We start from the raw sequence: 22,429 nt of genomic DNA on the forward strand, positions 1-22,429 counted from the left end.
TTTCATGTGGCAGGTACAGAATCCTTCCTGGATGGCCCACCAGCCTTACATCATGCAACACCCAGTAAGAGAAATGAAATTATGTCTTTCTTACTCCACACACACAGAGCTAGAAAATATGTGTCCGACTTCATTTTTTTGTACCCTGGTACAAAAACACAGTGATAGAAGCTACTTCTTACTCAATTCATAGAGCTACACATATCGACACTACAGACATACTGCAAGTAAACATTTGATTGGACGATGTATACCATGCGTGTCTCATACATACGACTAATAATACAGTTAGTCGGCTACTTCCCATATACAAAAACATAGTGAAGAAAATGGTTAAATAAATATCCAGGGGCGCAACTTTGGTTTTAGAAGTGGGGGGGACATATACACTACCGGTCAAAAGAACACCTACTCATTCAAGGGCTCATTCAAGGGTTTTTCTTTATGTTTACTTTTTTCTAGAATAATAGTGAGGACATCAAAACTATGAAGTAACACATATGGAATCATGTAGTAACCAAAAAAGTGTTAAACAAATCAAAATATATTTTATATTTGAGATTCTTCAAATAGCCACCATTTGCCTTGATGACAGCTTTGCACACTCTTGGCATTCTCTCAACCAGCTTCATGAGGTAGTCACCTGGAATGCATTTCAATTAACAGGTGTGCCTTGTTAAAAGTCAGTTTTGCCCCTGTATATATCTTGATAGTATATGTTGAGAGGCTGACATATGACATATTACCTCAGTTAAAAATACCCTGATTCAAAAACAGAATGTGTTACTTTAATCAGCGAGTTCTGCTGATGCTGCAGAATAAACACCCCCAAAATCTGTGTGGGAAGAGAACAGAACAAAACAGAGCCGAGCCCAGTTCTGGGAACCGGAACATTCCCTCATATTTCAGTGAGTGCGGAACAAATCAATTGTTTTGATTATGATTTAAAGGGGAACCTCCCCTGGTGAGTTTAAGCTCTTGAGCTCTTTTCCTTTTATCATCTGGATGTGACACGGTGGATTAAGGTTGCGTCTGAATTTGCACCCTATTCCCTATATAGTGCACTATTTTTGACCAGAGCCTGAGACAAAAGTAGAGAGCTCTCTTTTCCTGTAGCTAACTGACTCTGGGGCTCTGGTCAAAAGTTGTGCACTATGTAGGGAACAGGGCAGGGGTATTCAACTCTTACCCTACTAGGTCCAGAGCCTGCTGGTGTTATGTTCTGCCTAATAATGAATTGTACCCACCTGGTCTCCCAGGTCTAGATCAGTCCCTGATTAGAGGTTGAACAATGAAAAATGGTCCAGAGTTGAGTTTGAGGGAAAAGGGTGTAATTTGGGACCGAGATACATCTGTGCCTCTCTGGCCTCTAGTTCTCTGCTCCCACTGCTGTATGGAGCCAACAGGAAATGCCTGCAGCAGATACGGTCTTATGACTGAACGATTTTCATCCTCTCAGCAGATGGTTTCAAGTAGAACAAGTGTCTGTGTCTGTTTCCCCCCATTTTGACAAGGAAATGGTACATTCCCTCAAGGCCTTTTGGCTTATACGGATGGCCTTGAGGCCTAAAAAATATGTATTTTTTGGGGGTGCTGAGCTTGTCTGATTAATCTAACTAACTTGAAGTCACAAGTTACACTTGGTTAGTGCTGAGCTGTTAGTGCTTTGTGAGATTGTTTCAGTTTCTGTTAGATTATTACAAAATAATCACGGTTTTATTTTGATTTATTTTTTATTTATTTTTACATTAAATGCACTATGCAGTATGTGGGTTGAATGCTGTAACAACACAGAATAAAACTATTATTGATGGTAGTGACTGACCATTACTGCTAATAACCATCATTTATTCACCTTAATATAGTTTCATCAAATATTTTATTTGATGACTTTATTATTTTATTCCAAGTCATTATCTCATCTCTATAAAGCTGCTGCCACTGCTGTCTGACAAAATCACTATTTTAGTAGTTCTTCAAATTAAATAAGGCATACTTTTATGACTGCTGAAAACCAACTATCAAACACTTAGATCCTGCATTTTCAAGCTCACGAAGCAACTCCGTTCTATCCCTCTCGTTCTCTGTTCTCTGTCTCCATGTCTGCCCCGCACAGATCGGACAAGTTTAAACCGGGCACACAATGGATTATGGTCATTGTAGTTAATTACAATGTTTCCCTCGCTAAACTATGTAGAATATTGGCCTATTTGAAACTACAACTCCCTACTATATCGCACAATTCAGGCTTGATCTGATTTATCTCTACAGAAAATCTGCACATCAAAGTCACCAAAAATAAATGAACAAAATGGTACTAAAATAATTTAACCGATGTCGGTCAATTAGTTGTTTAAATATATTTTTTTAAATAACCAACATTTGTTTGTAATTGTTGTTTGTAATTGACTTGTTAATGTAATTAAGTGTAACCAGTCCCTGTTCAGCTCTGTACCGAAGCAGTGTTATGCCTGCAGACCTTCCATTGATCCTCAATGGATTTGAGTATGAGCATGACCTTGTATTGATTATAGAATTATAATATTTCTCTCTCTCTCTCTCTCTCTCTCTCTCTCTCTCTCTCTCTCTCTCTCTCTCTCTCTCTCTCTCTCTCTCTCTCTCTCTCTCTCTCTCTCTCTCATTCTCTTTCTCTCTCTCTGCTACAGCAGGCTGTAATGTCGCCCTCTGTGGACCACACCATGACAATGCAGCCCACCGCCGTCATGACACAGCAGATGGGCCATCTCTCATTGGGCAGCAGTGGAGCGGTGAGGGGGATTCTGGGATGTGGGAGGTGCAATTTAGTTAGTCTCATTTTACCTGATGCAAACTCAGATCTAAAGTGCACAGAGGCTAAGGAATATTGATTTGAGATTGGGTGAAAATGAGTTGGCTACCTTCCGAGGGGTACAGTATCCCTTAAATCCCGATTTGAGCTAATCTAATATATTGTTGTTTTTCTTGTGACAGCAGTATATTTCAGCCAACGCTGCAGTCCAGGCAGCCTATATGCCTCAGTACGCCCACATGCAGCAGACAGCCGTAAGTTCCGAGGTTCGTCTTTGCCATCTCATTGTGTTGATCTCCTCTCATTCATCCATGTCTCATCATGAGTACAGCCATTTTACATCAATTTTGACATCCCATACCATTACTTACTTGATGGTGCTAATACCAGATATTAAGATGTGAAGTTACACAGTTTTTCCCTCTTCAGGAAAATGGTTCACAGCAACAAGTGGATTCGTCCAATAATTCGTCTCCCTACAGTCAACAGAGCAAGTAACGATAAGGTATGTGCTTCCTTTATGAGTCCCTATATGAGATGGAAGTGATAGTTTTAATTGTACTGTAGCACTGCTCATAGTAGGAGTAGTGATCCCGATCCTGATTGTGTTGTGTACTATCAGGTGACTTCTGTGAGCAGTAATGGATGCTGTGGGCGCTGACTCATGATGTCACAGTCACAGCCTCTCCTGATTGGACCAGACCAGACTTCAGTAAGAACTCTTTTGCACAGCTTCAACCAAACAACTGTGTATGATGGAACCAACAGCAATGATACTATGGTGTGTAAAACGAAGACAGAGGTGTAAAAATGGACAAAACCAACAATTATCCCCCCTTCAAAACAGGAAGAAATGTTTTATTTTGATAAACGAAAAGACGTGTATTTTTTACCACGGATTCTCCAAGTGGATGCAATGGGACAAGTAGCCTACAGCGTGATGTTAAAAGATGCATGAGATTGATTCTTTTTTTTGTGGAATCTGTTGACTTAAGGAAAAAGAGACTTCCAATGGGTTTTATAGGTAGTTTATGAGCCAAGATATATGATGAAAAAAATGTTGCTTGCAAAAAGTGTTCATTTGGTGAGGTGTTACTGGTTTTTATTTTTGGTCTTTATAAGATATTATCATTCAATTAGGCTTCTAGGGTTAATGTCTGACATGATTTTCTGTATCAGATTAAATATGTAGAATTGGCCGTTTGGCAGCTGTCAATCAATCTATGAATAGAGAACTGATAGAGAAGCTAAAGAAGCAAATGTTTTGCCAAATAGATGATGGGTTGGATAATGTGCCTTCCGCTAACATCATAACAGTCATTTTTCATAGCCTGGCAGAATCCGAACTGATTCCCTAACGTTTCACTGTTTCACTTCATGGTGATCACAGTATTCAGTCTGGTCTAACCAGGCTACATTAAAAAGAACAGCCACTCTTAATTATAACTCCTGTCAGTCCATAGTAAGGTCTCTTTAGACTTTGACAGCGTAGGTGTCTTGTTTTGTCATATTTCACACACAGCCAAGGATGTTGACCTCCATCAAATGCTACGCCTACTGATCTCATCTCCCTAATTAAGACAATATAGCCTACAATTGAAATAAAAAACAAAAGTAGATTTAAAAGAAATGCAAGCTTGAAATTGTGAGGTAACGTCAAGGCGGCTGGATTTTTTTCTCTGCTATTTTTTACTTCAACAGACACAGTAATATTAATAGAAAATGTCTAACTTTAATGATGAAATTACAATCTGTTTTTACTTTACGCTAAATTGACGTGGTTGTCTTTAAAGAAAATGACATTTTTTGCTCTAATGGTTATCTTGACCATGCGTGGTCATGTGTGACTGGTTTTATCTACCTCAGAGTTCTGTCTGGGCTGGTACGGCTGGGTTTGCAGGTCCAGCCCGCCTCACCAGAGAAGAACACAAAAGCGACGGACCAAATTGCACCATTTTCCTTATGTAGTGCATTACTTTTGACCCATAGGCTTCTCACATAGGGCTATGTTCAAAACATAGACTTAGATAGACATCACATCATTGTATTTATCCCATTATGGCGTCTGTGAGAGCACGGGCAGCTCCATTGAAGCAATCTCCATTTTGACAGTACATTTCTACTACTACTTCTGAGTTGGTAAACAAACTGAAAGGGTGCCTACTGCCATCTGTGTTGTTTGAACAGGTATAAAGATAAGGTTGGTGATATACTGCCACCTGTAGTTATGGAATATTTACTCACAATTATAATTCATTGGCTGATACCTCGTGGTGACCTGGATGGAATTATGTGATCCTTCCTTAAAAGGATACTTCGGGATTTTGGCAGTGATGCCCTTTATCTACTAGCATGCTAGCAGATACCGATAGACTTCCTTTCCAGTCATTGCGCTAACACTAGTTAGCATTGGCTCGCGAAACTACCTCTAACTTCAATGATACTGGACACAGAGACATAAAAATGGTATCCACAAATTCATTTGACTCTGGAGTTGTAGATAAAGGGCCTCATTGCAAAAATCCTGAAGTATCCCTTTAACCCATTGGAAGTCCCACCCAGTTGACTACTTCAAAATGGGGAAAGTCCTCGATGGCGCTGCCAAGCCAATAGGCTTCTGGGCACTAGAGTCCTCTATGTATCTCTATGGGTCAAAAGTGTTGCACTCTAAAGGAAATAGGATGTGATTTGGAATGCACCCAAAGCCAAGCTCAGGAGCTGGCCAATAGCAATTTTTACAATTCTTCCTCCTACTACTCTGTCCTCAAATAAAAAAAACATTCTGTTTTGTTTAGTATAGTATCATGCTGAATCTTGTTTTTGTTGTGTTTTTCCGATATGAACATTATTACAGGTAGAATATGGTTTTAGCTCCGCCTTAGTTTTGGAGTCTCTTAAAAGAAAAACCAAGTGCTGCTTGTCGAACAGATGTTCCAATAGGCTGGGGAATGAGGCGATTTTTTTATTATTTTTTATTAGAGGAATGCAAACCCACCACGTGGTAGTGTAGGCGACTAGACTTGATCTATTCTTCCCTTGAAACACACACACACCTTCGCTGTATGGGACTTTGTGTTGGCAGTTAATCTGGTGAGGGGGGGTTGCAGAAGTCTGAAAGATGGAAGTTTAAATTGCAACCATACTATTTGTAGTCTTGCATAGCTAGCGATGTCTGAACCAAGTGCAATTCTATGTCTGGATCAATAGGCTAGTTGTACAGCAAATTCCACCAACACTTGTGTGATATAGACTGGCTGATGACGATAAATAAAATGAAATAGTAGTAATTTATGCAGAAAGATAGATTTGTTTGTTTTACATGTCCGGGTGATGATGCTGCTGTGTATCATCAGTTAGAAAAAGAAAAATACGCTCATTTTGTATTTTTGTTTCTTTGTGTATGTTACAGCCATTGTTTCACCAGATTGTTCTACCAATCTTATCCTTGTGCTTTCCTTTATAAAAACATTTGAATAAAAACCCACCATGAATCAGCCCTATGAGGTGAGTTTGTTTAGTCATTTATGTCTCACATTTCATTTTTCGATGTAGTTGCTTACTAAATCTTAACTTGAACCCCTTCAGTTACAGCTATTGTGGCTATTGTTTTGGTTAGAACGGGATATGACAAGAAGCATGTCATTTTACATAGTACCCTCCAAGCTCATCATTTAGCTCAGGGCCCTGGGTCTGAAGCCCGCCCCGTGCAATTGGGTCCTGGACTTCCTGATGGGCCGTCCCCAGGTGGAAAAGGTAGGAAACAACACCTCCACTACGCAGATCCTCAACACAGGTGCCCCACAAGGGTGCATGCTCAGCCCCCTCCCACACTCCCTGTTCACCCATGACTGCGTCAATTATCGAGTTTGCAGACGACACAACACTCCTGATTACCAACAACGACAAGACAGCCTACAGTGGGGAGGCGACGGCCCTGGCGGAGTGGTACCAGGAAAAAAACCTCTCCCTCAACGTCAACAAAATGAAGGAGATGATTGTGGACTTCAGGAGGCAGCAGAGGGAGCACGCCCCTATCCACATCGACGGGACCGCAGTGGAGAAGGTGAAGAGCTTCAAATTCCTCGGCGTACACATCACTGACAATCTGAAATGGTCCACCCACACAGACAGTGTGGGGGAGAAGGTGCAACAGCACCTCTTCAACCTCAGGAGACTGAAGAAATTCGACTTTGCCCCTAAGACCCTCACAAATTTCTACAGATGCACTATAGAGAGCATCCTGTCGGGCTTTATCCCCGTCTGGTGTGGCAACTGCACCGCCCGCAACCTCGTGGCTATCCAGAGGAAGGTGCCGTTCTGCCCAACACATCACCAGGGGCACACTGCCTGCCCTGCAGGACGTATACAGCACCCAATGTCACAGAAAGTCAAAAGAAATCATCAAGGACATCAATCACCTGAGCCACGGCCTGCTGACCCCGCTATCATCCAGAAGGCGAGGTCAGTACAGGTGCATTAAAGCTTGGACCGAGAGACTGAAAAACAGGTTATATCTCAAGGCCATCAGACTGTTAAATATTCATCACTCGCCGGCCTCCGCCCAGTACCCTGCCCTGAACTTAGTCACTGTCACCAGCCGGCTACCAACCGGTTACTCAACCCTGCAGCTTAGAGGCTGCTGCCCTATGTACATAGACATGGAATCACTGGTCACTTTAATAATGGAACACTGGCCACTTTAATAATGTTTACATAATGTTTTACTCATTTAATATGTAAACTCAGCAAAAAAAGAAACGTCCCCTTTTCAGGACCCTGTCTTTCAAAGATCATTCGTAAAAATCCAAATAACACAGATCTTCATTGTAAAGGGTTTAAACACTGTTTCCCATGCTTGTTCAATGAACCATAAACAATTAATGAACATGCACCTGTGGGGCAGTCGTTAAGACACTAACAGCTTACAGACGGTAGGCAATTAAGGTCACAATTCTGAAAACTTAGGACACTAAAGAGGCCTTTCGACTGACTCTGAAAAACACCAAAAGAAAGATGCCCATGGTCCCTGCTCATCTGCGTGAACGTGCCTTAGGCATGCTGCAAGGAGACATGAGGACTGCAGATGTGGCCAGGGCAATAAATTGCAATGTCCGTACTGTGAGACGCCTAAGACAGCACTACAGGGAGACAGGAACGGACAGCTGACTCTCCTCGCAGTGGCAGACCACGTGTAACAACACCTGCACAGGATCGGTAAGTTCTAACATCACAGCTGCGGGACAGGTACAGGATGGCAACAAAACTGCAGTGTTACACCAGGAACGCACAATCACTCCATCAGTGCTCAGACTGTCCGCAATAGTCTGAGATAGGCTGGACTGAGGGCTTGTAGGCCTGTTGTAAGGCAGGTCCTCACCAGACATCACCGGCAACATCGTCGCCTATGGGCACAAACCCACCGTCGCTGGACCAGACAGGACTGGAAAAAAGTGCTCTTCACTGACGAATCGCGGTTTTGTCTCACCAGGGGTGATGGTCAGATTCACGTTTATCGTCGAACGTTTATCGAGCGTTACACCGAGGCCTGTACTCTGTCGCGGGATTGATTTGGAGGTGGAAGGTCCGTCATGGTCTGGGGCGGTGTGTCACAGCATCATCTGACTGAGCTTGTTGTCATTGCAGGCAATCTCAACGCTGTGCGTTACAGGGTGGAAAAACTCCTCCCTCGTGGTACCCTTCCTGCAGGCTCATCCTGACATGACCCCCCAGCAAGACAATGCCACCAGCCATACTGCTCGTTCCGTGCATGATTTCCTGCAAGACAGGAATGTCAGTGTTCTGCCATGGCCAGCGAAGAGCCCGGATCTCAATCCCATTGAGCACGTCTGGGACCTGTTGGACCAGAGGGTGAGGGCTAGGGCCATTCCCCCAAAAATGTATTTCAAGGTGCTTTGAAAGGGTAACATCTCACAGCAAGAATAGGCAGATCTGGTGCAGTCCATGAGGAAGAGATGCACTGCAGTACTTAATGCAGCTGGTGGCCACACCAGATACGAACTGTTATTTTTTATTTTGACCCCCACCCCCCTTTGTTCAGTGACACATTATTACATTTCTGTTAGTCACATGTCTGTGGAACTTGTTCAGTTTATGTTTCAGTTGTTGAATCTTGTTATGTTCATACAAATATTTACACATGTTAAGTTTGCTGAAAATAAACACAGTTGACAGTGAGAGGGCGTTCATTTTTTTGTTGAGTTTATATACTGTATTCTACTGTATTCTAGTCAATGCCACTCCAACATTGCTTGTCCTAATATTTCTATATATATTTCTATAATTCCATTATTTTACTTTGAGATTTGTGTGTACTGTTGTGAATTGTTAGATACTACTGCACTGCATTTCGCTACACCCGCACCGCAATAATATCTGCTAAATATGTGACCAATAAAATTTTATTTGATTTACCTTAAGTACCTTCAATCAACAGCAGAGGGGGCTATGCATTCAGATCAATAAGTAGACCTAGTAGATGTCCAAAATCATATAAATAGAATATTATTTATTTTCAGATTCCACTTTAAGTCATCGTTAGGACTGCTAACCAGTGATGTATATAAACGTGAGTATACAGTATATATCCATGACGCTAACCTTGCTCTTTGTCACACTGTTTCTAGCATCCAGGGGGTTTGTTGTAATGTATCCTTTGTGATATCAGTGTCTTTTATGGGGCTTCTCTGTTAAAGCCTGCAGCTTACTTGAGCTGATGCCATAGACACAAAGGCACCATGTCCCATATATCTTACCAGTAAAGGGATGAAAAAAAACTGGGGTGCAAGATCCCCCATTACCACACACACATACGCCCCGGACACCACCCAGCCAGACTGTAATGCCAGGCATATGCCCCCCACGCCACACAAGAAAATCGACCCTATGAACATAAGGAGCAAATGATGGAGGATTAGCACTCTCTCTCTCTGTCTCACCCCCCCCCCCCTTCTCGCTCGCTCTCTTGCTCTCCTTTATCTCGCTCTTTCTGATGTCTAATTCTCCACAGCTGAAGGGACACATGGCGCTATTCCCTAAAGTGGGGCCAAGGTCAGATTGGGGGTGCCTGTGCAGACATCGGGGGTGCAAACATTGAGAGAGTGTCTTGATTCATTCACTCATTTCTGTTCAATGGTATTTCATAGGAAATGGGCTGATTGACCTTCAAAGAAATCTTTCTGGCACATATCTTTATGGGGTTACAGTATGGCCTATGGATACATTTTACAATGGCAATGTAAAAAGTGACTAATGTGTTTTACTCTACAGTAGTAGAGGGTAATTGTACCACATGGCAAAGAGTCAGCCTGATTAGCCTGGTAGCCATTTTGAACCAGAATCGTTACCACATTGACTTCTGGGAATGATGCCTTGCCTGAATGGGCAGTTTGACTCTCATTCCTACGATGTACGCCTTGTCCACCTCCTTTCTCTCGCTCTCTCTCTCTCTCCGTATCTTTTTTATGCACACACACACACACACACACACACACACACACACACACACACACACACACACACACACACACACACACACACACACACACATTCCAATCATACCACCATAGGGAGAGACAACATTAATACAGTGTCACTCCTTTCATCTCTGACCTTACTCTGCACTTGATTCAATTAACTCACTGGGCTTGATGTTCACTTCCAAACACAAGACAGCGACATAAACAACACACACGCACACATGCCCTAAATATTTGTGCTTTACATCTTGACACAAGTTCCTCACAGGGAGCTGTAACCTACTGCCTCAACCAAGAGAGGGCAACACTGGCACATTTGGCCTGTCAGTCAATCTGCATCTCTGCTACTCTGCTACCATCCCTCTCTAATGAAGACGGCTGTTATTTGTATGTCTCAGACCCACCAGCAGTTGCTGCCATCACTCATCAGCACCCCTCCACCCCCATCAGCCTGGGAGCATGGGCAGTGGGGAGGGTGAGAGGGACAGGCAGCGTCATGCTTCATAAAGCTGTCTGTTACTGTAGGTTTATAGTTACTCCTGCCCAGGGCTGCAGTTGCAACTTGACGTTTTGAGGGCCGGCGGCAGTGGCGGCGTCTCCCTGATTCCTCTCCCCTCATTTTTCAGGCGGTGACAAGGACACAGCGCCCCTTTGACAGGACAGCATGGTTCTAGAGGAGGCCCCTGTAGGTGAGTTGGTCTCATTGCAGTGCCGACCGTTGTAATGTATTGTGTATTAACACGGCCTGCCCGGCACACACACACACACACACACTGATATATCTGTGATATCATATCACACAGCACTGCGTTCAATCCGGAGCAGGCATCTCATTGTAAGGAATGACTAGGAGTAATGACTAGGATTCAGTTTCTTGGGAATCCCTAAACTTGACAAAGCCAATATCATGTTCATGTCTCAACAACGGGAGTAGAGGTTGGAGTCTCGTTAGGAATGCTGGCAGGTTTTGTGTGGGAGAATCTTCCTCCCTCACAATGGGACGGATGGTGGGAATGAAACCTTGGAAAAGCAACATTGAATATGAAAATAAGCTTTTTCTATTTTTCACTGTGTGGTTAGACATCTGACCCAAAGATTGGGTTTATTGACATGCTGGTGTACACTTTTTTGGGACACAGGGCTGGTTTGGTAGGACACTTTGAATTAAATAATGATTATCTGGGCTGGTTTGGTAGGACAATTTAATTAAATAATGATTATCTGGGCTGGTTAGGTAGCACAATTTAATGAAATAATGATTATCTGGGCTGGTTTGGTAGAACAATTTAATTAAATAATGATTATCTGGGCTGGTTTGGTAGGACAATGTAATGAAATAATGATTATCTGGGCTGGTTTGGTAGGACAATTTAATTAAAAAATTATTATCTGGGCTGGTTTGGTAGGACAATGTAATGAAATAATGATTATCTGGGCTGGTTTGGTAGAACAATTTAATTAAATAATGATTATCTGGGCTGGTTTGGTAGGACAATGTAATGAAATAATGATTATCTGGGCTGGTTTGGTAGGACAATTTAATTAAAAAATTATTATCTGGGCTGGTTTGGTAGGACAATGTAATGAAATAATGATTATCTGGGCTGGTTTGGTAGGACAATGTAATGAAATATAGATTATCTGGGCTGGTTTGGTAGGACAATTTAATTCAATAATGATTATCTAGGCTGGTTTGGTAGGACAATTTAATTAAATAATGATTATCTGGGCTGGTTTGGTAAGACAATTTAATGAAATAATGATTATCTGGGCTGGTTTGGTAAGACAATTTAATGAAATAATGATTATCTGGGCTGGTTTGGTAGGACAATTTAATGAAGGAATGATTATCTAGGCTAGTTTGGTAGGACAATTTAATGGACTGATGATTGATTATCTAGGCTGGTTTGGTAGGACAATTGAATGAAACATTGATTACCTAGGCTGGTTAGGTAGGACAATATAATGAAATAATAAATATCTAGGCTGGTTTGGTAGGACAATTTAATGAAATAATTAATATCGAGGCTGGTTTGGTAGGATAGTTGAATGAAATAATGATTATCTGGGCTGGTTAGGTAGGACAATTTAATGGAATAATGATTATCTGGGCTGGTTAGGTAGGATCATTTCATGGAAGAATGATTATCTGGGCTGGTTAGGTAGGATCATTTCATGGAAGAATGATTATCTGGGCTGGTTAGGTAGGATCATTTCATGGAATAATGATTATCTGGGCTGGTTAGGTAGGATCATTTAATGGAAGAATGATTATCTGGGCTGGTTAGGTAGGATCATTTCATGGAAAAATGATTATCTGGGCTGGTTAGGTAGGATCATTTCATGGAAGAATGATTATCTGGGCTGGTTAGGTAGGATCATTTCATGGAAGAATGATTATCTGGGCTGGTTAGGTAGGATCATTTCATGGAAGAATGATTATCTGGGCTGGTTAGGTAGGATCATTTCATGGAAGAATGATTATCTGGGCTGGTTAGGTAGGATCATTTCATGGAAGAATGATTATCTGGGCTGGTTAGGTAGGATCATTTCATGGAAGAATGATTATCTGGGCTGGTTAGGTAGGATCATTTCATGGAAGAATGATTATCTGGGCTGGTTAGGTAGGGTAATTTCATGGAAGAATGATTATCTGGGCTGGTCAGGTAGGATCATTTCATGGAAGAATGATTATCTGGGCTGGTCAGGTAGGATCATTTCATGGAAGAATGATTATCTGGGCTGGTCAGGTAGGATCATTTCATGGAAGAATGATTATCTGGGCTGGTCAGGTAGGATCATTTCATGGAAGAATGATTATCTGGGCTGGTCAGGTAGGATCATTTCATGGAAGAATGATTATCTGGGCTGGTTAGGTAGGATCATTTCATGGAAGAATGATTATCTGGGCTGGTTAGGTAGGATCATTTCATGGAAGAATGATTATCTGGGCTGGTTAGGTAGGGTCATTTCATGGAAGAATGATTATCTGGGCTGGTTAGGTAGGATCATTTCATGGAAGAATGATTATCTGGGCTGGTTAGGTAGGACCATTTAATGGAAGAATGTTTATCTGGGCTGGTTAGGTAGGATACTTTCATGGAAGAATGATTATCTGGGCTGGTTAGGTAGGACCATTTAATGGAAGAATGATTATCTGGGCTGGTTAGGTAGGACCATTTAATGGAAGAATGATTATCTGGGCTGGTTAGGTAGGATCATTTCATGGAAGAATGATTATCTGGGCTGGTTAGGTAGGATCATTTCATGGAAGAATGATTATCTGGGCTGGTTAGGTAGGATCATTTCATGGAAGAATGATTATCTGGGCTGGTTAGGTAGGATCATTTCATGGATGAATGATTATCTGGGCTGGTTAGGTAGGATCATTTCATGGAAGAATGATTATCTGGGCTGGTTAGGTAGGATCATTTCATGGAAGAATGATTATCTGGGCTGGTTAGGTAGGACCATTTAATGGAAGAATGGACATCTAAGATGGTAAGGTAGGACAATTAAGTAGGACAATTGAATGAATGACCTGAGTGGATTAGGTAGTACAATTAGGTTAGACAATTTAATGAATGAATGGATGTCTTAGTTGTCAGATAGCAACAGATCATATTTTAAAAGGTCACACTTGTGTATGTTTTAAACATGTTTATGGGTGGCCTGTGTACTTTCTCAGAACAGCGGTGGCAAAACTACAAATGTTTGTCCTCTCGTCAGATAAAGAATGGAGGGAGCTGCAAAGTGGCAGAGGACAAGTGCTGTCATTCCGCTGTCACTCCATCCATCAGCTGAGATGGGATGACAGTGGGAATGACTGAAGACTGGGCGCCTCTAGGGGTGGAGGAGGACAGGATAAAGGATGACGGTGGCAGAAGACTGGAGAGAAGACGAGTGGACTATAGGAGAGATTATAATGGAAGAATAATTTGGAGAGTTGAGCAAATATGAGAGGAGAAGTGGAGAAGGGAGCAGAGGAGAGGGGGAGAGTAACAGAGAAGGAGAGGAGGGGGTTTGGAGTAACAGATGAGGGGCTTACTGCGATTCGGAGGGGTGTGATGCTGCTTTAGTAGGATATTCCGTCTGGAACGGACAAGCTGAGAAATCCACACTGCAGCTGTCAATTGTTCACCACCTACACACACCGCCTGTTAAGACACACACTCCATGTGCTACGCACACACACACATTCACCGCCTATTCACTCACAGGTTACATACGCACACGCATGCACGTACGCACACACACACACACATCAGTTTATGAGGATTTTTGTATTGAGCAATAGACTACTTTTCAAAAGAGCCCGAGATTTAGTTTTTCGTCCCTACTGTTAATCATTCAATCAAAATGAACCCTTGAGATATGTACATTTCTGAGGGGGTTTTCATGTTAAATATTAACATATTTTTTTTCAGTTGCAGTATCTCATCTGAGTAATTCAGGGATATTGACTTACGGTGTGGCACGTCTGGACAGTTGGTTGTCCACTATAAACAATGGTTATCACATTGCCCTACACCCCCCTTTTATGCACAGCTCCAGAATGGATCAGGTCAGATCGCTATATAGGTCAATACAACATATGATTATGATGTTAAAGCCAATAGACAACAGTTGATGGAGACGTGTTATCGTGCAAAAATGGTAGAAACAAGACAGTGTGTGCCACGATATAATACACCTCAAGGACAGGGCAGTGAAGACCTGATCAAACATATACTGCAACACATTGACAGACAGGCAGTCATGACCCACTGAACTATGGGTAAGTGAACTATGGGCATATTCTGGAAGTTCGAAAGTATGATGTTTTACAACCACTGGGATTTGACTTGAAGTGAGTTTTGCAGTGAATCCGAGGTCCTGTCATGGCAGATTTAAAATGAAGAATGATCAGTCCTCGGGCACATTACAGGCTTCTTTAGAAAGGCAGAATGAAACATGCTATTTCCCCATTTTTGAAATATTGGTGAACTTTTGAAACACTATTTCAAAGATATTCAATTTGTGTGTACAAATAGTTATACATGGATTTGATCATTTATCCCATAACCTTCACTTCAATATTTGTTACAACAATTTAAGATTGCAAGCTAACAAATTATATTGATTTTAAAATATATATATATATATATGTAAAAATACAAGTTCATTTCTGTTATATATCGATTATCATATAATCTTCCATTGAAATAAAACCCAGTTCAATGTAGCTGTTGTCTCTGGCTTCTCACAGCTCACGTCCGTACACTCACTTCTCACTCACTCTCTGTAGTCCCGTTCCGTTTATGTTCTCACCTGTACGGAAGTGAACATAAAAGGCTGGGCAGGTAAGAATGTCTGAACCACGCAGGCACTCAACGTCTTTCCTGCCAGGTAAGAAAGACGGCGCATTCTCCTGTCGTTTAGCCTAGACAGTGATACCAAGAGAAGCTTACTAAGGCTGGAAATACCTGTTTGTTTTGTCAATTTTACTGTACATATGAGAGTACCAGAGAATGTTTTGTTGTTCTTTCATATGCCTATAGTAGTAACCGCGAGGACCAATGGGGACTGCTGTACTTCTGCTCCTGATTCTTCGGCATTGGATCAACAACGTGGAGGGTAAGACCAGAGACCGGATCGAATGGCTTTGATTAATTAAATAACTTCTCCTTTCAAGCTTACATGTAACTGCAGAATATCCAGATTTTCCCCAAGATTATAGCAGCTTTATTTTACTTTTATAGAGGTAAATATTCCACGTCATACATGAATGCAATGTATTGATTGTATTTCAATTAGTTTATTTGATCCAGTGGTTTATATATACAAATATTTATTTTTACCCCCCCCCCCCACACACACAATTATTATTGTGGTTTATCATGATAACATAACCTAGCATTTGCTCTGGTTATTCATGCGCAAATTAACCAGGCGCATCACAAAGACAGAAGCACTAAACAATCACTCATATACTGATAGACAAAAGTATAACACGCCAGACAAGCAGTGCCGTGAGAAGATGTAACCCGTGCTAGACAGGGACAACCACGCTGACCACTTCTATATTCTATATTCCCCGTGTGGTGTCCATGTAGGAACATGTTCGGTTGGCAGTGCAGTGACTTGTGACGAGTGTCTCCAGCTTGGTCCCCACTGTGCATGGTGCACACAAGAGGTAGGCTATACATCTAGGGCAGGGGAACCCAATTACATTCAGCCGTGGGCCGATTTTTACTTGAGCGGATGGTCGGGGGGCCCGCATTATAGTTATAAATAATTTGTGCCCTACAAATTGACCGCACGAATTCCAAACAGATGCAATATTTGACAAAAACAGAAGGATTTCAAACTTAAATTACATTGGGATACGATCACACATGCCTGTCTATTTATGCGTGGGAATACTAGGGAACCGAGTTCCTGAATAAAAACAACGTTGACGCCATTTTCTGCTGATTGTACAGTCTTTTATGTCCAAGAACGAAATGTATATATGTATAAAAATATATATCTATATTTTGCACAGAACTAAAATAAAATCACTGCCTATTGAGGAATGCTGATCTAGGGGATAACATTGATGCAAGTCCAGCAGGAAAACGTGTCATGAATTCATAAATGTGCAACTAGCCTAACTTGATATGGAATACTGATGCGGACATGTTGTTGATGGAGCAAACTGCAGTGCAGAGTAAAAAAAATATATTGTTAAAAGATTTAATGGTGGCAATATTTGCAAATGATCTTCAGAAGTTCTACCTTTCAGGTAGTACTATAGTATGAATATGACTACTGACTGACGAAACACCAATATGTGGGAGTAAAACCTTGTGGTGTTTTTAACCTCTCAGAATTTCACGGACTCGTTTTTAATCAGTGAGCGATGTGACACGCCGTACCATCTCCAAGAGAGAGGCTGTCCCCAGGACCAGGTGGAATTCCCAGTGACCACTTCCGAGGTCCTCCGGAACCAGCCTCTAGGGAAGAAGACAGGAAATACCAACAGCACAGAGATATCACCACAGAAGATGGCCCTCAAACTCAGAACTGGTAAACCCCTATTTATACAGTTACTGATGGAGACCTGGGGGCAGTCGCTGTGTCCATTATTTATACAGCTATTGGGCACACTGCTCACACTGTGGGTACACGCTGGCGGTGATTTGAAGTTGATTTAGAAACTCTTTTTTTTTGATGAATGAAGGATGTGTAATTTATATTTTCACACCGTTTCTCACATCAAGATAATAATATGAATAGAATTTCTCACTAGCATGGTCAGACCTTGAACTGAACGGAGCCCGGAGAGAGAGACAGAAAACAGTTTCTTATTTTTTCTTTCAGGCAGTGAGGTGACCTTCCAGGTCAGTGTGCAGCAGACAGAAGACTACCCTGTAGACATCTACTACCTGATGGACCTCTCAGCCTCCATGATTGATGACCTGGAGATGATTAAAGACTTGGGCTCCACCCTGTCCAAGGAGATGGCAAAGCTCACCAGTAAATTCAGACTTGGATTTGGGTCCTTCGTTGAGAAACCAGTCCTCCCGTTCATTAAGATCACACCTGGAGAGCTGGAGAACCCTTGTAGGTAGGGTACAGTGTGCTTGTGAGAACTGAATTGAAAACCACATCCTCTATGGTTGAAGTACAAATGAAGAGCACTTTCTTTATATAATAATATAATATATGCCATTTTAGCGGACACTTTTATCCAAAGCGACTTACGGTTATGTGTGAATATGTATGGGTGTCCCCTGGGAATCAAAACCCACTACCCTGGGGTTACAAGTGCCATACTCTACCAACTAAGCTACAAAGGACCATCTTTCTGTGGAAGAGACAGATTTTCTCACTAAAAGAGCTTAGTAAACGACACAGTGTTTTTGAGTATGTCTATAACAAGCTTACTTGTTGTTAGTAATAGTAATATCTAGTAATAATTCATTAGTTAAACGGCGATGGAAATATTTGGCCCCCAATGTCTTATCTGTAGACATGGGAAGTCATGGAAAGTTCTGTTATTTTGAATTTGTCTTAGAGCGGGAACCCCGGTCATAGATGTAATACACTATGTTTCTTTATGGTACTCCCATGCAGGAGTGTGGATGAGAGCTGTCTGCCAACGTTTGGATACAAACACGTCCTACCCCTCACCAGCAGCACAGAGAAGTTCAACAATATCATCACCAACCAGCGTGTGTCTGCCAACATCGACCTGCCGGAGTGTGGCTTCGATGCCATTATGCAGGCTGCTGTCTGTGGGGTAAGTGAGCGAGTCTGTGGTTCAGGTTTGATTTGATTTGTCCTCAAAGATGGTAGCCATTTTTAACAGAATAGAATAGAGCCGAATAGAAAATAATACTGCGGAATAGAATCTAAAGGAAGGGAATAGAATATCTTTATTTTTCAAGGGAACTTCGGGCTTGCTTTGACAACGGACTATAGTATTATTGCGGTATAATAATCTCTCATCTCTTCCTGTCAGGACAAGATAGGCTGGAGGAACGACTCCATGCGTCTGCTGGTGTTTGTGAGCGACGCCGACTCTCACTTTGGGATGGACAGCAAGATGTCAGGCATCGTCGTCCCTAACGACGGAGAGTGCCATCTGGACAGCAACAATGAATACTCTATGGCTGCCCATCTGGTAAGGGGACAGTCACATCACATTCATTTATTATTTCTATGACTGGGGTTGTAGTACAAGGATTCACTGTTTATGATACTATAACATGGCTTTCATTCCTGTCCATGGTGAAGGAGTGTCCCTTTACTCTAAAGACTACTGGCTCTTTGGGGCCTAGGCCGGGTGACTGTAAATCACTTTTTATTACTGTTGATGTGAAAAGGGCTTTAGAAATACATGTAATTGTTTCATTCATTGGGATGAAATACTATAGTCTGAGGTTTTAAAATACTTACTTTATCCATCCAGGAATACCCAACTCTGGGACAGCTGATGGATAAACTGGTGGACAATAATATCCTGCTTATATTCGCTGTGACGGAAAATCAGAAACACAACTACGAGGTGAGAACTTCTCCTTCTCCCTCCATTGTCCTTTTCCCAACAGCAATGTGACGTTTACCTGTCAGAAAACACCGGGTGGAAACGAGGTACGCGGCAAGCCGGTTATGGAATGGAGAAGGAAAATGTATCTCTGTGTATCGTTGGGGTTTGCATATTTGATTCGCTACCTGCTCTCAGTGGACGTGTTGGAACAAGCCCTCTCTTCTTCCTGTTTTCGGTAGAACTTTACTTCCTTATGATGTTGCTGTGACTGGTCGGCCAACCTACATGAACAGTGACAGTGTGTCTGTTGTGTGTTTTATCACAGAACTATGCAAGTTTCATACCTGGCGCCACCGTGGGGGTTCTGGAGTCAGATTCAAGGAACATCCTGGAACTGATTGTGACGGCGTATAAAGTGAGAATACGATTCTGTCACTGTGGGAGTACAGTGTGTTTGTTAGTTAGCAGGACTATTGAGACTTGCGGAGTACATGGACACAGTGACCTCTGACCTTCTCCCTCGGGTTAGATCCTTCCTTTCTGTTTATCTCTTCTCTCTCCCTCCTCTCCCCACCACCCCTCTCCCTCCTCTCCCCATCTCTTCCTCCCCTCTCTGCACCTCGGTATGCTGTCGGCAGGTCTGCACTCGCCCCTGCTGTTTGATCCTCTATCGTGGCTCGCTGTTCCTCCCTACAGTCTAATCCCTATTGGCTTCAGGCCTACAGGCAGCGTGTGTGTGTGTATGAGTGTGTGCACGAGGGTATGCGCGAGTGGTGTGTTTGTGTGCGTTGAGGGGGATGAGAGCAGACCCACAGCTTCTAATCACTTCATCTGACACTTCCTGAACAGCCTACCATAGCCAACTCACGTCTGGCTCCTCTAGTTATGCCAAGGGGGCTTTATTCATCACCGAGCTAATGGCAAAGCACTTAGCATCTAGCATCTAGCACAATACGAAATGTACAGGACATACTTTATGTGAAAGCGATTAAGAGGTTAGCCACATTACCGATGTAGCTTATTTTTGTGATAGCTAGATATTGATTTAGTGCTCCTCCTAGTACACTGTACATGAGTACACAGTGTCTCAGCTCAAGCTGTTTCTCTCAAGCATCACACAGACCACATATTCCCCAAAGGAACTGAAAGGATACAAATGTCAAGTACTCTGTCAACACTGTGTTCACTTAGAGAAAGAGTTATATTAGAGTCATATCTACCTCACTATACCCTGTGGTGGTTGGCTACTAACACCTGGGATACCTGGGAGCTTGACGGAAAACCTGGGAAGTTACAGGGATCATGACTCAAACCACTCAGAGAAAGGGACTTACCAATATAGTGGAAGACTAGGAATGAATAGGCCCAGCTGAGTAAACCTTAGCAGTGTTGGAACATACTGTAGACTTAAAAAGGGTGTAATAAGTCAGTGGTTGCAGAAGCTTATAATGGTTCCCTTTCACACACACACACACACACACACACACACACACACACACACACACACACACACACACACACACACACACACACACACACACACACACACACACACACACACACACACACACACACACACACACACACACACACACACACACACACACACACACACACACACACTCCTATTACACCCCCCACACTAAAGAAACAGCATAATCCATTGAGTGTGAGGTAAAATACAGCATTGAATAAACTACAAAAAGACTCTTACCTGAACTCTTCCCTCACGATGTCTAGGACCTGGCCATGACCCCGTTATAGGTTACCTTTGTGTTTCCAGGAGCTGCGGTCTGAGATAGAGCTGGAGGTGCTAGGAGACACAGAGGATCTACAGATCTCCTTCACAGCGATCTGTCAGGATGGGACGGTACTACCTGGACAGAAACGATGCTCCAACGTCAAAGCTGGAGACACGGTTTGTTCCCATTTTGCTCGTCAGCTGGTCAATGATATTAAAGAACAATATTCCTATATTTTCATATTGTCGTAAAACAAGTTGCCAACTGACTATACAGCCACCTCAATGCATGTATGATATAACACCCACCCTTCAATCTCTGTGATTCCCAGGTCTCCTTCAACGTGACTGTAGAACTCTCTGAGTGTCTCGACGGTCCCCGGCGTTTCCTCATCAAACCGGTGGGCTTTCAGGACCCCCTGGAGATAGACTTGGAGTCCCTGTGCTCCTGTGCCTGTCAGCAGACCCCCGAGCCCAACAGCAGCCACTGCAGCCTGGGCCGGGGATCTCTGGAGTGTGGCTCCTGTCTGTGTGATCCCGGGTACATGGGTTCCAAGTGTGAGTGTACGGAGGAGAGCGTCCAGAGCAGTAACTGCAAGGCCAGTGGCGCTTCGGAGTCCTGTAGCGGGCAAGGGGAGTGTTACTGCGGCCAGTGTGTGTGTCACCCGTCTAGTTTCGGACGCGTCTACGGGGCCTACTGCGAGTGTGACGACTTCTCGTGTGTGAGGTTCCGAGGGTTACTCTGTGGAGGTGTGTACGTGCGGTCGAAACACGGACTCTCATGACGAGCGTTGTGGTTTCACCTCTTCCTCTTTTGATGAAAGCAGATAATGTACTGACATCACAATGACTCAGTAATATAACATATGACCTTCAGGATATACTGTAGTTACTTTCTTGCGTGCTAATGTGCTAATGTGTGTGTGTGTGTGTGTAGGTCACGGGGACTGTGACTGCGGCGAGTGTGTGTGTCAGAGCGGCTGGACGGGGGAGTACTGTAACTGCAGCAGCAGCAGGGACACGTGTGTGTCGGAGGACGGAGCGCTGTGCAGCGGACGGGGGAAGTGTGTGTGTGGGAAGTGTGTGTGTTCCATGCCCGGAGCCTCTGGAGACACCTGTGAAAGGTGCCCTACCTGTGGAGACTCCTGTAGCTCTGCTAGGTAAGAAGAACATACACCTTGTCCAGTTTCCCAGTGGGTCATATATTACAGAGCCTTCAGAAACTATCCATACACCTTGATTTATTCCACATTTTGTTGTGTTTACAGCCTGAATTCAAAAATGGATTAAATAAATACAAATTCGCACCCATCTACACACATTACCCCGTAATGACAAAGTGACAACATGTTTTTAAGACATTTCTGCAAATGTGTTAAAAATTACAT

At 42.8% G+C, this 22,429-nt stretch overlaps 3 protein-coding genes across 15 annotated transcripts in view; all 3 read left to right on the plus strand.

Annotated features, from left to right (window-relative positions):
* LOC118363757 (RNA-binding motif, single-stranded-interacting protein 1-like) overlaps positions 1 to 6,288 on the plus strand; it is a 19,912-nt gene extending 13,624 nt beyond the window's left edge. For 3 of the 11 annotated variants that reach the window (XM_035744942.2, XM_035744943.2, XM_035744953.2), the window contains exons 9-13: positions 14 to 64; positions 2,667 to 2,768; positions 2,971 to 3,054; positions 3,203 to 3,293; positions 3,411 to 6,288. In XM_035744942.2, the coding sequence (XP_035600835.1) occupies positions 14 to 64; positions 2,667 to 2,768; positions 2,971 to 3,054; positions 3,203 to 3,286 (321 nt within the window). In that variant the 3' untranslated portion in view covers positions 3,287 to 3,293; positions 3,411 to 6,288. The remainder of the gene's footprint in view (positions 1 to 13; positions 65 to 2,666; positions 2,769 to 2,970; positions 3,055 to 3,202; positions 3,294 to 3,410) is intronic. The other 8 variants (XM_035744944.2, XM_035744945.2, XM_035744950.2 and 5 more) reach the window with 5 other exon arrangements.
* Positions 6,288 to 14,005, plus strand: LOC127913770 (uncharacterized). Its single transcript, XM_052487023.1, has 6 exons — positions 6,288 to 6,292; positions 7,010 to 7,149; positions 12,405 to 12,488; positions 12,615 to 13,244; positions 13,497 to 13,622; positions 13,665 to 14,005. The coding sequence occupies exons 1-6, from the start codon at positions 6,288 to 6,290 to the stop codon at positions 13,760 to 13,762; spliced, it is 1,083 nt and encodes a 360-aa protein (XP_052342983.1). The 3' UTR covers positions 13,763 to 14,005.
* The window catches only part of LOC118363758 (integrin beta-6-like), an 18,391-nt gene continuing 6,775 nt past the window's right edge, over positions 10,814 to 22,429 (plus strand). Inside the window, exons 1-12 of one of the 3 annotated variants that reach the window (XM_052488600.1) lie at positions 10,814 to 10,973; positions 15,825 to 15,900; positions 16,380 to 16,459; positions 17,136 to 17,334; positions 17,629 to 17,875; positions 18,385 to 18,550; positions 18,773 to 18,934; positions 19,223 to 19,318; positions 19,626 to 19,715; positions 21,084 to 21,218; positions 21,374 to 21,791; positions 21,979 to 22,201. In XM_052488600.1, the coding sequence (XP_052344560.1) occupies positions 15,843 to 15,900; positions 16,380 to 16,459; positions 17,136 to 17,334; positions 17,629 to 17,875; positions 18,385 to 18,550; positions 18,773 to 18,934; positions 19,223 to 19,318; positions 19,626 to 19,715; positions 21,084 to 21,218; positions 21,374 to 21,791; positions 21,979 to 22,201 (1,874 nt within the window). In that variant the 5' untranslated portion in view covers positions 10,814 to 10,973; positions 15,825 to 15,842. The other 2 variants (XM_052488598.1, XM_052488599.1) reach the window with 2 other exon arrangements.

Source organism: Oncorhynchus keta, chromosome 30, assembly GCF_023373465.1.
Source record: "Oncorhynchus keta strain PuntledgeMale-10-30-2019 chromosome 30, Oket_V2, whole genome shotgun sequence".
In the NCBI taxonomy this organism is placed as follows: Eukaryota; Metazoa; Chordata; class Actinopteri; order Salmoniformes; family Salmonidae; genus Oncorhynchus; species Oncorhynchus keta.